The 16,299-nt window shown below is 53.3% G+C and overlaps 8 protein-coding genes across 8 annotated transcripts; 6 read left to right on the top strand and 2 right to left on the bottom strand.

The window, feature by feature from the left end:
• Nucleotides 1-578: 578 nt before the first annotated feature.
• BU26DRAFT_592429 (NAD(P)-binding protein) lies at nucleotides 579-2,345 on the bottom strand (the record flags this gene model as incomplete). The annotated part of the gene is made up of 6 exons (XM_033834835.1): nucleotides 579-895; nucleotides 950-1,132; nucleotides 1,186-1,422; nucleotides 1,465-1,771; nucleotides 1,820-1,881; nucleotides 2,265-2,345. 6 exons carry the CDS (start codon nucleotides 2,343-2,345, stop codon nucleotides 764-766), a joined length of 1,002 nt encoding a protein of 333 aa, XP_033686322.1. The 3' UTR covers nucleotides 579-763.
• Nucleotides 2,346-2,552: 207 nt separating this feature from the next.
• BU26DRAFT_563260 (uncharacterized protein) lies at nucleotides 2,553-5,433 on the top strand (the record flags this gene model as incomplete). Its single annotated transcript, XM_033833137.1, has 7 exons — nucleotides 2,553-2,608; nucleotides 2,660-2,783; nucleotides 2,836-3,102; nucleotides 3,157-3,514; nucleotides 4,364-4,392; nucleotides 4,889-5,178; nucleotides 5,250-5,433. The coding sequence occupies 7 exons, from the start codon at nucleotides 2,553-2,555 to the stop codon at nucleotides 5,431-5,433; spliced, it is 1,308 nt and encodes a 435-aa protein (XP_033686323.1).
• Nucleotides 5,434-6,355: 922 nt separating this feature from the next.
• Nucleotides 6,356-8,302, bottom strand: BU26DRAFT_530205 (uncharacterized protein; the record flags this gene model as incomplete). The annotated part of the gene is made up of 3 exons (XM_033830945.1): nucleotides 6,356-7,256; nucleotides 7,306-7,728; nucleotides 8,088-8,302. 3 exons carry the CDS (start codon nucleotides 8,300-8,302, stop codon nucleotides 6,356-6,358), a joined length of 1,539 nt encoding a protein of 512 aa, XP_033686324.1.
• Nucleotides 8,303-8,422: 120 nt separating this feature from the next.
• On the top strand, nucleotides 8,423-10,149 carry BU26DRAFT_518012 (S-adenosyl-L-methionine-dependent methyltransferase). Its single transcript, XM_033828715.1, has 3 exons — nucleotides 8,423-8,560; nucleotides 8,789-8,888; nucleotides 9,051-10,149. The coding sequence occupies exons 1-3, from the start codon at nucleotides 8,458-8,460 to the stop codon at nucleotides 9,775-9,777; spliced, it is 930 nt and encodes a 309-aa protein (XP_033686325.1). The 5' UTR covers nucleotides 8,423-8,457; the 3' UTR covers nucleotides 9,778-10,149.
• Nucleotides 10,150-10,510: 361 nt separating this feature from the next.
• BU26DRAFT_563263 (uncharacterized protein) lies at nucleotides 10,511-11,339 on the top strand (the record flags this gene model as incomplete). The annotated part of the gene is made up of 2 exons (XM_033833138.1): nucleotides 10,511-10,738; nucleotides 10,788-11,339. 2 exons carry the CDS (start codon nucleotides 10,511-10,513, stop codon nucleotides 11,337-11,339), a joined length of 780 nt encoding a protein of 259 aa, XP_033686326.1.
• A 633-nt stretch (nucleotides 11,340-11,972) lies between these two features.
• Nucleotides 11,973-13,230, top strand: BU26DRAFT_563264 (beta-lactamase/transpeptidase-like protein; the record flags this gene model as incomplete). Its single annotated transcript, XM_033833139.1, has 2 exons — nucleotides 11,973-12,063; nucleotides 12,113-13,230. 2 exons carry the CDS (start codon nucleotides 11,973-11,975, stop codon nucleotides 13,228-13,230), a joined length of 1,209 nt encoding a protein of 402 aa, XP_033686327.1.
• A 283-nt stretch (nucleotides 13,231-13,513) lies between these two features.
• On the top strand, nucleotides 13,514-14,504 carry BU26DRAFT_603771 (uncharacterized protein; the record flags this gene model as incomplete). Its single annotated transcript, XM_033835458.1, has 1 exon — nucleotides 13,514-14,504. The coding sequence occupies one exon, from the start codon at nucleotides 13,514-13,516 to the stop codon at nucleotides 14,240-14,242; it is 729 nt and encodes a 242-aa protein (XP_033686328.1). The 3' UTR covers nucleotides 14,243-14,504.
• A 93-nt stretch (nucleotides 14,505-14,597) lies between these two features.
• Nucleotides 14,598-16,213, top strand: BU26DRAFT_481944 (aminotransferas-like protein). Its single transcript, XM_033825754.1, has 4 exons — nucleotides 14,598-14,791; nucleotides 14,843-14,976; nucleotides 15,030-15,436; nucleotides 15,493-16,213. Exons 1-4 carry the CDS (start codon nucleotides 14,676-14,678, stop codon nucleotides 16,012-16,014), a joined length of 1,179 nt encoding a protein of 392 aa, XP_033686329.1. The 5' UTR covers nucleotides 14,598-14,675; the 3' UTR covers nucleotides 16,015-16,213.
• The last annotated feature ends 86 nt before the right edge of the window (nucleotides 16,214-16,299 follow it).

Consider the following 16,299-nt stretch of genomic DNA (forward strand, 5'->3'; position numbering starts at 1 on the left):
AGATAACTATTCCCTCAAAATGAGCGCCAGCCACCGAAGTATTCGCCATGCTTGGTATCAACCGCATCGATCCGAATCCGAATCTCACCGCATCCGCACAAGCACGCCTCCAGTCATGATGACGCGCCTCTTCTTCGCCTTCTCTAGGCCCTTTCCCTTTGTATTCAGTTGATCAAACGGGCGCGCGCCGATAAATTCACATTTACGCGTTCATAAACCGCGTCAGCAGCTCCCGCCCGCCACGTACCCGATCCTCTCCAGACCTGCTCTCAAACTCGGTATATACTTATCCCGTTCAGTTGTCCACGACTCCCTCGATGAGCCTCATGGTCACGATCAGTTGCTGAGTCTCCATGGAGCAGCAGCATGGGCATTAGCATGTCAGCGATATAGTCTTAGATGTAGCGCGCTCTGTCTGGATGCATCCCCCAACATTGACGTCCAAGCCTTCACCCTTAGAGGCACGCGCGATGAACTCGAGACCTTGGCTGAAGGAGCTGAGGAAGCTCGTGAATGTAAACGATAGTCCTCTCCGCGGCAATCATATGTGTCCGTTACGTGGAACTACTATGGTCAGGGGCGGACGTAATATGGTATTATACCTAATTCTCCATTCGCATATGCCTTTCCTTTGCTGAGCCTAGTAGAGGAAAGACTGGAGACCTCATAATATTAAACCAGAGAAGCCAGCAAGTTGGTACCTGGTTAACGTTCTCTAGAGAGCTTCAGTGCCGGAGTGCTCCTGATGAACCACCGTCGGATTTTACTCCTCCTTATTCCAGTCAAGGAGAGCATCCTCACCCAGCTTGCCCTTCACGAGGCGCTCGCTCAGATCCCACAAAGCAGCCCCAAGCGCCGGGTCGGAAGCTTGAGAGGTCTCCTTACCGGGTTGGCCCTACTTCCTAGTCAATTTCTGCTTACAAGCCTGAGCCGGAGGACATGTGCTTACCGGGTCATTGAAGTACCAGCCATTCATGTCCTTCTCCTCAATCTCGGGGCTCGTCGCAGCCCATAGCGCGCTGAATGAACCTTGCTCAACATCCCGCCCAGCGAAGAGCATCGCATTCGAGAGGAGTTTGCCAGTGATGCCAGGGTATGCGTCTTTCCACTGCTGCTGCATCGCTGTGTTGACCTATCGGAACGCGATCAGCATCCTGAGACCTCGAAGTTCGAAGGGTAACCTACAGCGCCGGGATGCACGGCGAGCGCATAGATCTTATCACCGTTCGGCTTGATGACCCGATCTCTCAGCCCAAACTTGGCGCACAGGATCATGGCAAGCTTCGTCCGCGCATACAACCGTGTACCGTCCATATACTTGTCGTTGATCTCCTCCAAGCTGCCAAAATTCACGTTTGGCGGCGCAAACCTATGCATCTCGCTAGACAGAAACACGACCCTAGGCTTCGGGCTCGTGTCCATCTTAGACGTCTTTCAGAGCACCGGCCAGAGTTAATTGCACACGTAGTAGTGGCCGAGGTAATTGACGCCGAAGTGCCGGTCGATGCCGTCCGCGTCCTCGCTATAAAATTGGTGTTGATGCCGGCGGACAGAATGAGGAAGTCGAGACGGTCCAGCGAGGAGCGCAGGTCGGAGAAAGCCTCCTTCACCTCCTTGAGGCTGCCTAAGTTGCATTGCTTCCTTCCGCTCGACTTGTGCGTCCTCTTTTTCTTTCTTGTTGTCTGAGATGGCTTTGGATCCTTGCTCTTCCTTGCGGTTCACCATGATGACCTTGACACCTGCCAGAGCGAGCGCTCGACTGATCTCGTATCTGGAACCCTATTAGCGACACTTCGACCTGAGAAGAGGTGTAGCGGACCCGATGCCCAAAGCGCCGCCAGTGACCACAGCCACCCGACCATCGAGGTTGTCTGGGTCCACCTCGCTAGGCCCAATGACTTGTGAAGAACCGATTGCATGTTTTCTTGGCAGTGTGAGCCGGGGAATTAGCTTTCGATAGGGGATTTGACCACGTTGGTTGAGAGGCAGTTACAACCTCAGAGATCACAGTTGACAGTTGATATATTCGCTGTTCCAAATATTGTGACGTTAGGTTTGGTAAAGCTCAAGTCAGGGCTATTACAGCCTTCCGGTGGCGGTTTCGTGACTACGTCAGGGATGCATCATTCTTGCGAAACATCTGCAAACTGATGAGCAAGGTCTATAAATGAAAAGAGCTCGCGTAGGAGTGCGAGCTAAGGGCCACATTCTCCTTTCGGATGTACCGCTTCGGGTTGCGAGAACGAGAGTGAATTAGAACGCACGTGACCTATGCCTCCGTCTTTCACGTCCGTCCGCGTAGAGGGAAAGCGGAATGAAAGCACCGTGACTGGTAAGTGTGCCATTGAATGTCTGTGAATAATAAGTTAGCGAGAATGCATGCCCACGCACGGCGCCTCCCAAAACTTTTACCGCAGAGGAGTGAATATACCAATTTACATTTCCTAAGAACCGAGCCTTATATTCTATACTTATAGCTGCCCCACCTCAGCAACCCCTCTACCTGAATACTGAATGCACCAACCACTCTGTAATAGACTTCCAGCCCACCAATGGATCGCGACGAGAACACCACTTACTACGAAAAGCTCCTAAGGCAGCAGAAATCGTAAGTACGACTGCTCACTAAACGAGCCAGTTGCCCTGCTCATACTGTCAGACTTCTCGAATCCGGCGAATACTCAGACTTCACCATCACCTGCGGAACGTCGACTTGGAAGGTCCACAAGGCCATCATATGCCCATGGTCAGGCTTCTTCTCTCGCGCCGTAAAATTTGGAAAGGTGAGTGAGACATTTCACTACGCATTTCAAGTATCATTGACCGAAAATGCAGGAGCAAGCGGAAGGGGCGATCGACCTCCCAAATGATGAGCCAGCGATCGTCAAATACATGCTTCAGTACATGTACACATCGGAGTATGAGTTAGATCCAGGCGCCGATTCTGAAGATTCGGACCATTTCCAGGTGTATCTAGACTGGAGCCAAGATGGTCTAACGCGTGAGGTCCGGAGGCGGCTGCAAGACGGGATATTCTATCTGAACCACGAGGGTATGGCCAAGCTAGTAGCTCTAGTGAATCGGAAGTATCCTGACAAGCGAGTGAGAATCCACCTTCGCCACTTTGTAATTTCGCATGCTGACGACTGGGGACAGCCGAATCAAGTAAAGCGCCTCTGGCTTCATTCCTCGGAGATAGGACCTGAATTCGCCGACGAGCTTCTCGCTATTATCGAAGATCCGAAATCGAAAGAAGGCGACATGTTTCACGACGACCCGCCTGACGACGGCTTGTTGGCGCACGCAAAGGTATATATCATTGCCGACAAGTACGACATTCACGGTTTACGGGAGTTCGCCCTGCACAAACTGCAAAAGGATATAGTTGACGTGCCTTTCGATGCCGAGGTCAAGATTAAGACGATACACCACTTGATGGATAATACCACAGACAGAGACGAGGCGATCAGGACCTTGATAGCGGAGGAGCTATGCGGCGATATGGACTGGTTCGGTATGCGAACTCGGGTGCAGGGAATTCTGGACAGATATCCGCAGTTGAGGGACTTTTGCCTGCGCTATCAGTTCCAGGGATGAGGAGAGGGTGTGAAGGTGGCTGAAGATGGAGCGACTTGGAAGGAAAAGCCGACATAAACGAACGCTGTCGTTCGGTATGTGGTAGGTTTCTGGGCCGCAAGGTAGTAAAGGGAGGTAGTAAAGGGTTATTTCCAACTGGGCCTAATAGCACGATTCACAGAGTGGGAGGCTTCCAGAGAGTTATACACCATTTTAGTGTTGAAAGTCGATGGAATGATGCTCGAATTGTGAGCAGGAGCCCGGGGGAACTTCATGGGTCATCCATCGTCGCTCGGATACCGGATACCTCTCGGCTTGGTTAGCAAAGTCCGAGTCTGAATCCCACCTGCGCGTCGACGCGTCGCATCTTTCATTCTTCTACCATCAGCTTCGATTTACTCAGACGACCCCGCTGTAGCCGTATTTTTCAAATATTAGATACTTCTTCAACGCCGCCTCCATGAGCCGGAGATTAGTCCTCTCGAGTCTCGATACTGGTCGAGGGAAGTCAGATATTTTTGCTATGACTTATCGTTACCAAATTACACGAGAAAAACCGCATCAGCTTTCGCCTAGTCGTGTTTGCCTCAAGCAGGTCAAAGCCAGAGCTTCATCTGCAGGTCAAATCCAGGGCACGCACAGCGCGGGTCCAAAATGACATCCTTTCTCGTCATAAGCTGCAAAGATTTTTGGACCAAGGAATCATACTGGAACCGTTGTTCTAGGCTGCGAATAATATGCGCTAAGAAGGTAGCGAGAGAGTGGTTTTATCTAAGACCCATAACAGTATCAAAGGAACTGGGTCTGAATTCGCAAGTAAGCAAAAGCCAAGCTGAAGGCATTCAATCCCGCCCTTCTTCACATGGAGAAGTTCACAGTCGCAGTAGTTACTGGGAGCAAGATGCAGCATAGTGACAGTAGAATTGTTAAAGCGAAGAAGGAAATCTATTACGGAAACCACCGAATTGGCGTGAGGATTTCATTGACCCATCGATTGAGAAGAGTCTAGAGAGGCCCCATCTTCAAGCATTGGATACGAGACCGGGTCGGCTTGAATGTATCGTACCTGGTATGGGCGGTCGCGATCTTCGTTCCGGTTCGCAATTACAGCAAAGACGCGCTCGATTGGTTTTGCAAGAACGTTACAAACTCCGCGGAGATGGATTGTCGCGACGCTGTCACCACGGACTTATTTATCTGGGTTAGCGAGTGACCATCCAGCACACTACTCGCATGGCTTCCGACTTTCGAACACCTAGAATGAACGAATTTGCGCTATCACGAAAAGTCGAGAAAAGCTGAGGAAGGACAGTCACAGCAGCTCATTGCTTCCGCTGGCTACAATTTCTTCTTCGTCCAAGGCATTCCGTTCGTCCTACACAAGCCCGATGACAGCAATTACGGCAAGCGGAATGTGCGTTGTCCGTGGGATAGCGTGGAGCCAATCCAACAGCTGCTCAAGGAAGTTCAGAGGGGCTCGAAGACAGAGAACAAGATCCTGAAGATTCAGAATGTCCACGTTAACAGAAACAAGAACTTCAAGACTAAGAAGCACCGCCTTGAGACGATCGATATGGAGCCTGTGGCGAAGCAAGACGTCTTGTGGGACTGCAGAAGTTCTTTGATGACCGGAGCGAGGGCTTTTATGTTCAGAGCGGCACCCCTTATCGTAGAGGGTACATGTTCTATGGTCCTCCTGGCACCGGCAAGTCGTCCTTGTCACGAGCTATCGCGAGCCACTATGATCTGGAGCTCTTCATACTTGCGGATATGAATGACACTTCACCCCAAGATCGCTTTCACAGCCTACCCCACGATGCATTGTCCTGTTCGAAGATATTGACGCAGCAGGCATAGTGCGGGAGAAGACTATGAAACGCGTTGGTTCCGGAACGGGACTGGAAGAGGATGGCGATGAGGATAGCCCAAACTAGTCATACCATCCCTCATCCGGGCTTCATGCGAGACATTGTCAACCAGCAGAGCGGAGGCACAAAACACATGCTACACTGAGCGGTCTCCTCAACACTATCGACGGCCCTGCATCCAAAGAAGGACACCTCCTCATCATGATCACCAACGCCCCATCGGCCCGGTCGGATCGACAAGAAGGTCTAGCTCGGTTGGAGCACTGAGGTGACCGTATCGATCACCTTCAGTCGCATCTTCGGACGCGATCATGCCAAGAAAGTCAGCGATAAGCAAGTCGAGAAGATGGCTAGACGTTTTAGAAGCATGGTCCCGAAGAACACTCTCACACCCAGTGACATTCAGCAATTTTGCATGGTTCGACACGGGCGACCACAGCTTGCCGTCGATGATTTTCCGGGGTTCCTTGAGGAAAAGCGCACTGGCAAGCATGAGTTCCAGTATGATATCAATCGGAGTCATCCAGAAGGAGGCCTTGATGATGATGGCGACGAAGTCCTCTTGAGCAAAGAATGAAGTGATGATGGGGCTGTTGAGCAATTGAACGAGAAAACAGGCGAGACTTTGGAAGCTTCCAGCATTGGATCTGAGTCGGGCGGCTAGAAAGCCTCGCCTAAACCTCTTCAGGACAGCGTGTCCGAAAACACATTCGTAGTGGATCCTAAAAGCCTCGAGTTGCGGCCAAAGCATGGGAACAGACGGCCACACCACGATTTCGACCAACTCCAATATCAGCCACTTGCTTGGCGAGGAGGGAATCGGACGATCGACTGCCGGCTTCGAAGAACAAGAGACAAAAAGAAACCTCAAGCTGAACACTCGATACGAGCAAGCGATGCGTGAATGTGCTTCAAATATGCGGTACGTACATGGACCAGTCAATTGCTGCAAAGGCACTGGCTGGAAGCTCCCGCAGGGAAATAATATCCTCCACCAGGATGAAAGCCCTAAAGATACAATACAAAGCGCAAATCGGAGTCGTAATCATTAAAGACCTGATCGGGATATCAAAGTGCGGGTCTTTCTCGGGCGTATTATTGCGAAGATTCTGCAGTCTCCTCTGCAGGTTCGTGGGTTCGCCTGACGGATGCCTGGGACGATGGGTGGGGTACCGTGGCATAATCTCGATGTCAGGGTTGTGAACAAGCGCCGAGACGGTGTGCCGCCGGCGGTACTGAACAAACATTATAGTAACCTCGAAGAGGCTCCCGATGACAGTGATGATCATGGTTCCTAGGGTGCAGGTCCGCCAAAGCACTTGTTCGGCTCTGGTGGGATAATGCAGATTCCAACCAGCCACGAAAATGCCCGTGTATGCGAAGGCGATGCCTAGAATCGCGAATATGAAGGGGCGCGTCGGGAGCGGAAAGTTGAACGAGGAGAAGTGGCGGATGGGCAGCGACCGCTCATATGTGTGGACGACGTGCATTTGGCGAAGGAGGTTGACGTAGTATGTCCAGAGCCGGGTCGCTATCCATTCTTCGCGGCTGATGAAATCTAGGGGCGTGTAGTAGTATGGTTCGGCTGCCGTACGTCCTCGTCGATCGGCTATGCGGCTTAGTGGCGTCGGGCACTCGAGTATGATGGGGGTGCGAATATCCATCGGCTTGCATCGCCAAAAGAATAGCGTGGCCAGCGCGCAGAATATATACGCGAGTGTGGTAAGTTCGAGTGTCGTGACTGCGTATCGCGCGATCGGACGAGAGATGGTGCTCAGTGTGAACCAGAAGATCTGGATTGTGCATATGGTCCTTTTAGCTGTTAGCAACCATCAAACCCGCTGACAGAGTCCAGAGCTACCTGGCCAGACCATCGGCTTTGTTCTTATCGATGATGTCTCCTGTGCTGATATTGGGATACGGGATGTAGCCGTTGCTGACGAGGAAGTGTAGTTGCTTGCCGTTCACGGGGAACGACTTGGAGTCTGGGAATTGCAAGTGAATGCCTCCCATGTCAGCAAAGAAGGCGTGCTTCATCGTCCAGCCTTGGTGTTTCGTTTCCGCGAACGATCGAACGGACGCTTTTGCGGCACAGTACTGCCCGACAGAGATTAGGACGACGAATTCCGGTCCGAGGAGACCGAGACAGAACATATGCCATCTGTCCCGGAATATTGCCCATACTCCATGTTCAGGTGCTGGGACGTTGACGCAGACGGAGGTCCAGATGCAGAGAAAGATCGTAATGAAGCATGATGATGTCCAGTGAGCCGCGATCGTTCGACTGTCGTACCCAGCCCCGAGTTCCTTCGAAATTGCCAGTTGCGTTGACGGCGGAGCAATTCATGGAGTACCTCTCCGGGAGCCCGCCCGGGGCACTTGGATGCTGTCAAGCTGGGTTGACAGGTGGACCCATACCGCGGTGGAGACAGCAGGCCGATCTTAAGTCAGGCGGCATGCTAGCGACGGTGCGGACCGCACCTAGGCCTAATATCACAGACCGGCGTTTATTAGTCGTGCTCCAGATCCGTGCTGGTGCAGGCGGCACAGCAAGACCATGTGACGGAGGGTCAATTAGTTTGCAACACAGGGGTTTCGGTGCACGGCAAACGACCAGTTAGCTATCAGAGCCGGAGTTCGTACATGAGCAACGGCTGCATCTTGGTGCCGCTGTAGTGAAGCGTCTGGGCTGTCCTTTGCACCCCGTAGCGGCCACCACAGAGTGTCGATAAGCGCTGGTACATCGCCATGCTACGGTTAATTCGAAGGGGATGTGGGACAGGCCCGTTTCCACCGTCCAGTGCTGTTCGAACGTTGACGTCTTCGGCGCCTATCAAGACGTGAGCGGTTGTTGACATTCGTCAGCGTGGGCGGGGTTGCTTGCGAAACGAGGCGCAGGAGGTGGCTTGCGCTGGACCGTGCGGCGACGCGCTTTTCACCTTCTCACCCGCTCAAATACTCAGACATCAACGTCCATCCCGTCTACCTTCTCTGCTCGTCATTTTCAGTCCTCATGGCGGATTCAAATCCTCCGACTTCGCGTCCGGCCCAAGGGCGCAGATTTAGACTTCGATATTTGGCTGGGACTCTCGTGTTATTGGCGTCAGCAATCATCGGTGAGTGTTTGCCCACGGGCTTTTCGTCCCCAGCAAACAAATGCGCTCTCAAGCGCTCTTTTCTGGGACCCGAAATGGCTTTGCGAAGTCTACCCCTTCACGACTTCGTGTGCCTTGAATTGGGGCAGGCTTAAATTGGATAAGACCCTGCGAGAAGCGTGAATCGCGAATGTCTCGTTTGTCGGAACACTAGGATTACTAGTAGCGGCATGCTAATCTTACGGACAGCATTCATTTCGAACAATGGAGCGGAAGCTCCATCTGTGCAAGAGTATTACAGCTCGCTTGAATCGAGGCTTGGATATTGGTTGCTGCTAGGCAACACTAGGTACGTACCCCGGGCATATGGTCGCAGGTGGATGTCCGCGTAGTCTCTCGAGATGTGCGTGTACGTCGTGGAGTACGAGCACCTTTGCGACATCGGTATCGGTGATGAACAAACATGAAGCTTGGGCCTACTTTCTCGGGACCTGGACTGACCCGACATAAGGCATTGCGGTCTCTATGAGAAAGGCCAGCTCTCCCCGTTCCCGGTATCCAAGGCGCAGCGGGCAATGGAAGAGAAGCTCTACACACGCCTAGACCTCAAACCTGGATCGAAAGTCATGGATGCCGGCGCGGGCTCTGGCTACGTTGCCATGTACATGGCGCGCAAAGGCCTGAACGTTCAAGCGATCGACATAACGCCTCACCACATTACCGATGCTCGCAAGAATGTCAAGAAGAACGGGCTCGAGGACAAGATATCCGTCGACTATGCTGACTACCACAATCTCACTGCGTTCCCGGACGCATCGTTTGATGGGATTTACACGATGGAAACCTTCGTTCACGCCGACGATCCAGCCAAAGTCCTCGGAAACTTTTACAGGCTGTTGAAGCCTGGTGGCGTCATCGTGCTGCACGAGGCGGATTTCAGCCGCAATTCGGAAGTGCTCCAAGACGTATTGAGGCTGTCGCATTGCCAGAATACGCTCAAAGAGGGAGGGTACGAGGAGTTGGTCGCCGGCGCCGGCTTCAAGGACTACTCGCTCGACGACTTGACGGATGAGGTGCTTCCGCTTTGGAGGCTGTTTGGCGTGGTTGGATACCTGCCATATCAGATCTTCAAGCTTCTCGGTATTCAGCACAAGTTCACCAATGTCATGGCTGGCGTGGAGACTTGGCTGAACTGGGGAGATGGGCGGTACATCTCCGTGAGGGCGGTGAAACCCTGATCTTAGGAGAAGGGGTATGGAGGTTTGCCACTGTTGGATGTGTACGGTAGGGATCGCAGGATTAGGAGTGCGCCGGATTCGGGTATGTAGCCAGTTTGCAGTGGAATGCCACTATTAGAGCCTAGGTATAATGCAATCCCGAGATTGTAGCTTCATGATTTCCGAAACGGCGGGTCTCTGCCGAACGAGAATTCGACCGGTCGAAGAGGCGACCGAATTGATGGGAGGCTGTCAAGTGTCGGATTTGTTGAAAGCAGCTATGAAGATGGCCTGGATATGAGAGACAGTGTCGGTCACGGAGCCCCGGATGGATGTGTACCCGTGGACCTAGGTATGATAGGATTGGGGCTAAGCCGAATGCGGCATCGTTGACCAGAGGGTTCGAAGTAATGTGGCTCGCCCGTTGCCCTGGCGTAGTGTAGCGAAAGTTGCAAGCTCTTCGTCGACTATCTGCAAATGAAGGAGAATATTGACTGAGTGCGGTTAGGCATCGATAACGATGGTAGCACCACCTGGGCAGGGGGAAGGCTGGCGGGGGAGTTTCAGGATGACTAATCGCAATGTGGCCCAAGCATCCGGACGAATCACCTCGGATTAACTTGATTTCTGATCACCACCCACGCAGCACTCCGTCTCTCGATTGCACCATCAAAATGCCATCTCCGCTTTGGTACATCACCTTGTCTGATGCTCATCAAGTCATACTGTCCTCATTTCATCTGCTGCGCTCCGAATGGAGTCAACTCCGCCCGATAACGCCGAGCAGCGCGACGCAGAATTGGTTCAGGCAGGAACGCGATTTGGCTATGGTTATTGGCTGCAACCCATTGTCAACTCGAACAATATGGACCACCAGTCCGGAGCTGAGAACGTGTCCTTGGATATAGGGGAATCTGCGCTTCCACGCCGCGGGCGGGGAAGACCTCGCGTTAGCAAGCCACGCGACGAGAGCGCTATCGAGGTAGCTTTGCTCATAATAATCTTTTGAATAAGGGCTAATCTACTCCTAGAAACGTCGCGCCCAGGTGCGCGAGGCACAGCGCACGTATCAGAAAAGAAAAGAAACTGCGGCGGCTTCGGAGAAGAGAAGGTGTGATGATCTCCTACAAGTCCTGTCTGACCTCTCAACCGATATTGAGGCACTTCTCCAAGCGGCATCGAACGCTGGGTGTCTGGATCAAGACGATGAAGTTTCGAGGCACATTCAGAAGCTTTGGTCTTCGTACGATGCAGCCATCAATGCCCCTTGTGTAAAGCCCGAACTCCCACTGCTCCAAGTAAAGAATGATCGCCGGGTAGCGGAGCAGCGTAATTACGACAATTTCAGGGTAGAGCTGGCGCCAAGACCCGCTCAGGAGCCCTCCCATGAAACGCGATATAGTGGAGCAGTCTCCGACAATGATCCACTCCCTACCGAACTCGAACTTGTCCGCGTCAACGAGGGAACTTTGATTCAATCGTTTCAAAGGTTTCCCACGGCGGACAAGGTCATGGCTGGCCGTACTATGCTCGATGTCGTTAAGGAACGACAAGCTGCATTGCGTAGCTCTCAAAGGTTTTGATATACCCGAGCCTGTATAGTCCATGTACCTAATCGAGCGGTGAACGTCTGTGGAAGCCGCCCACACTGCATTCTAAAGCCCTAATCTTGGAGCGCGCTCTTTGGAAGTCAGCGCCTAAGTATTCATCCTAAAGCCTAGATATCCGCTGCCAGCCCTGCGGAATCTTCGTTCCCAGGAGCCAAGGGACTTGTGGCGCTCTGTTCGCCCGTCAATGCTTTGTAAACGCGAGATTTTTCTGACATTTCTGACGGCATGGTAACGCTTCCCCAACCCGATCGGGATACAAACCGCATCTAGGCAGCAATTAGCAGGCCTCCAGCTCCACATTCTCCCTGTACTTCTAATGGATCCTCCACAGGATTTACGAGGTTCAGGCGTTTGCTAGCGCGGAGCAGGGTCTATACGGCCGAGAGATGACAAATCCAGAGCATCCTTCGAACGGAGAAAAGCCGAGCTGCGGAACAAGATAACGGTTGTAATGCGACACCTATTTATCGGTATACAGTTTTTCGGGAAGGTCTACAGAGTACTCCTCTGGGCTCGGAAACGTCGATTGTCCTCCAGGAATCTCACTCCGGCGATATATCAATCTTCCCTTGCCCAGGACTACTTTCCCCTCACGTGATCCTGACGATGGAAACTTTTGAGGCAACCCTATCCAGTGCGACAAGGAGGGGCTCCAACAATGTTCCTGGAGCGGTAACCGCAGTTGTAGACAAGAATGGTATGTCGCTATAGCCTTTCGTCTTCCACGTCGCTTACTGGAAGGCTAGGCAACTACGTCTACAAGAAGGTTGCAGGCTTCAACGGCGTCGTCGAGGATGCGGTAGAATTGGACTTCGACCAGACGTTCTTTCTAGCTTCATGCACAAAACTCATAGGTGCTATCGCTGCCCTCCAATGCGTCGAGCGCGGACTCATTGGCCTCGACGACCCTCTGGACCAGCACCTACCGGAACTGAATTCTCAGCCCATTGTCAAACAGAAAGGCGACGCGGCGTTTGTGTTCGAAAAGCCTACAAAACCACTCACGCTCCGACATTTGATAACGCATTCTAGCGGCGCCGCATACGACGTGATGGATCCCACCCTCATCGCCTGGCGTCGATCTCGCGGGGAGAACCCGAAGTTCTCTACAAGCGGTTTTGTCGCCAAGAACTACGCCTACCCTCGCACCTTCGAGGCAGGAGAGGGTTGGATGTATGGCGCGGGCCTCGATTGGGCCAGCTTGCTCGTCGTGAGGCTCACCAACCAAGGTTCTATAAGGGGTTTCGAAGACTACGTGGAAGAGAACATAGCGAAGCTCTTGGGCATCACTTCTTTCACTTGGCACCTGTCCCGCAAGCCACATGTGTCGGAGAAGCTGATGCGGGCTAGCAAAAGGAGGGACGATGGATCACTTACCGATGGACCGAATCCCATGTTCCGGGAGCCCGCCGATGAGTCCGCTGGAGCTGGACTGTACTCCAACGTGCACGACTATACGCGCGTTCTCGCAGACCTGCTCAAGGATTCTCCGGTGCTCCTTCGGAAGGAAACTATCGAGCAGATGTTCACGCCCCAGTTCGCCGACGGCAGTAATGCACTGAAGGCGCTCGAGGCAAAGGGAGAGCGTACATGGGGACCTATAATGGGCCGCAGCACCGAGGGCGTGGTCGGTAATATGGGACTGGGCGGCTTCCTGGTGATGGAGGATTGTAAACGCGAGAATTACTTCAAGCCGAAGGGAACGCTTACGTGGAGTGGCATGCCGAATCTGCTTTGGAGTGTGAATAGGGAGCGGGGACTGGCGCTGATGTTTGCTACGCAGGTTGTTCCGTGGAACGACGAGAAGAGTCAGGCATTGGGCGCAGCATTTGAGACGGCGGTGTGGACGAATCTGTCGAAGTAGGTTAGAAACAGTGGTGGATGGGCGCAACAGCCAGAATCACGTCTCTTTTACCGCTGTATTGAACACATTCGACTCCTTCTCTTTCGTTCCTGCACTAGCCCATCACAATCCTTTCCTCTTTAAGCACCCTATTTCACATGCTCGCAAGCCGAAGCGAAGGTGAAGGCGAAAGACTGAAGCAGCGCTATCCACTACTCGACCTTCACTATGATTCTCACGTCGATGAGCCTTCTCCTCCACACTCGCTCGACGTCCAATTCTACAACTCTCGACACCAGCAGCCATGGAGACCGCCGCGACCGAACCGATCACCAAGTCTCCAGGAGCCGCATCGCTGCCCGTTCCAGCTCTATCGGCCGCCGACCCAGGTATGCTACCCCTCTGTGTCGCGTGCAATAAACCAGGCCCTGCACGCTGCGTCGGCTGCCACAACGCGCGCTACTGTTCCAAAGATTGCCAGAAGAAAGATTGGCCCCTTCACAAACTCCTCTGCAAAGCCTTCGTCGACTTCCAGGAGCGCCCCGGCCCCAACTACAGCCGCGGAATCCTCTTCCCAGCCGACGATGCGCGTCCCCGCTTCGTCTGGATCAAGCACCACGGTCCGCGCTTCTACGACTTCAACCACAAGACCTACCTCGGAGACGTATTCGCGCGCACCATGTCGTTCGACCGATACCGTCCGCTGCATCGTATGCTCGGATACAGTATTTACCTCTGGCACAACGACAACTTCTTCTCGGATGGGTCGCCGGTGAATAGGAGCCTGAAGAAGTGGCTGGGACCGAAGGTGGCTCCCGCTTATCGCGGACCGTTTCTTGCCCAGGCTTGCGACGGGGATCCGGAAGTGGGAGATGGCGACCCGCTTGATCTCGATACTATGGCGCTGGCTCCGATTGTCGACTTCCTGAAGTTCAGGTGCACGTATCGTGGTATTGGGTATGAATTCAATTGGGATAATGATAGTCCGACGGATGAGTACTTCATGGAGAGCGCGAGGATCGTGGAGACTTGATCGGACGCCTTCGTCTCGACAACTGCTTCTGGACTCTTAGGATGATAGGATCCTGATAGCAGAGGGAGAAATGCTGGACTAAAGGGCACTGCGGACGGGTCATCTTGGAAGCTGGCGTCTGCCTTATTACTATCACCGCCTCCTCTTTCGGGTCAATCATTTCCTATCGATTCTCCTTCCTTCGCGGTCAATGAGATATGAGAATCACTATGAAGTGGAAATAGTTGCTCTAATGAATCCAGCGCGGGATGCGTGCGCGACGGGACCAAATTTAGCACCTTCCTATTCCGGCGTCACCCCTCACCGCCCGCGTGTGTCGTGCAGCGATTTGCTAATCGATATCAACACCCACGATACTGCACCTAGGTACCCTTCCTCGAAAGCTTTCAATCCAACATTCTTCTGCATCTCAGCGTCCTGCCCGCAAGGAAGAATGGCCAGCACATTCGATGTCGCGAAAGCGCGCGAGCGCTTCCCCGCACTGAAACAGGATCAAGTGTTCCTCGATAACGCGGGAGGAAGCCAGGCGCTTGGAGATGTGATCGACTCGTAGGTAAACACAGCTTCAGAAGGTGATCACATCGCTGATGGTATTCACAGGATTACACAATACCTCTCCAAGACGAACGTTCAGCTCGGCGCGTCGTACCACACCGGACAGATCTCGAATACCAAGTACGAGGAAGGCTACCAAGCCGCCGCGAAATACATGAACGCCGGGCGTGACGAGATAGGTTGGCTTCTTCTTCCCCATTACCTCCTCCATGCACCCACTAACGTCTCCAAGTCCTCGGCGGCTCCACGACCCAACTCTTCATGAACCTCGCCGGCGCTCTGCAGTTCAACGAAGGCGACGAGATCATCCTGTCAAAAATGGAGCACGAAACCAACGTCAAGCCCTGGCTCTTCATGGCCGAGCGCCTCAAGCTGAAGGTCAAATGGTGGGTCTCCGAGAAACCGGAGCTCAAGCTCACGCCTGAGAACTTGAAGCCCTTGCTCTCACCGAAAGTGAAGTTCGTGGCGTGTACGCACGTGAGCAACATCTTGGGCACGATCCATGATGTGAGGGCGATTGCGGATGCGGTGCATGAAGCGGGCGCGTTGCTATGTGTGGATGGCGTGAGTTTTGCACCGCATAGAGCCGTGGACGTGAAAGCTTTCGGCGTGGACTTCTATGCGTTTTCGTGGTACAAGGTATACTCCCCTCGCTACCCCATCCTGCAATAAGTCCATTACTAAAGCTGAAGTAGGTATACGGCCCGCACATCTCGGTTCTCTACGCCAGCGCCTCCGCCCAGCACCACGTCAAGCCCCTGCCGCACTACTTCAACCCGACCAAAACGCTCGAAGACAAACTCGGCTTCGCGGCCTCAAACTACGAGTGCACGCAGTCCATCCCGCAGATAACATCCTATCTCACGCCCATCCTGCCCGCAATCGCAGCGCACGAAGGCAAGCTGCAAGCCATTATTCTCGACTTCCTGAACGCGCGGGACGACATCACTGTGCATGGCTCTACGTCTTCCGACCCAGCGGTTAGGGTGCCGACGATCTCGTTCACGGTAAAGGGCATGGGGAGTAAGAAGCTCGTCGAGGAGGCGGAGAAGATAAGCAACTTTGGGTTTCGATGGGGCCATTTCTACTCGAAGAGGTTGTGCGATGAGGTGTTGGGGTTGGAGCCGGAGGCTGTGGCGAGAGTAAGCATGGTGCATTATAATACGGAGGAAGAGATCCGAGGGTTGGTGGAAGTGCTGAAGAAAGTGCTTTCTTGAGAGGATGACCTAAGAGGGTCGGAGCAGTCCATGGCGCCCGGGGTTAGTTCCATACCGCTGGTTTTGACACTTGCAAAGTTGGCGCCGCCTGAGCAGTTCCCGGATTAGGAAGTCCAATTGCATCACGTGATCGAACATGTGGAGTTGTTTCCAACGCCTGAAGCTCAGGCATCCAACGCTTAAACAGCACAGTCATCTCTCAGGGCTCGCAGAATGATCATTCCAAATCCGCGCCATGTCATACCGCAGTTCCCATGTAAGCCGGCACGCCGACCCCCGCCCCAT

This window comes from Trematosphaeria pertusa (assembly GCF_010094035.1).
Source record: "Trematosphaeria pertusa strain CBS 122368 unplaced genomic scaffold BU26scaffold_5, whole genome shotgun sequence".
In the NCBI taxonomy this organism is placed as follows: domain Eukaryota; kingdom Fungi; phylum Ascomycota; class Dothideomycetes; order Pleosporales; family Trematosphaeriaceae; genus Trematosphaeria; species Trematosphaeria pertusa.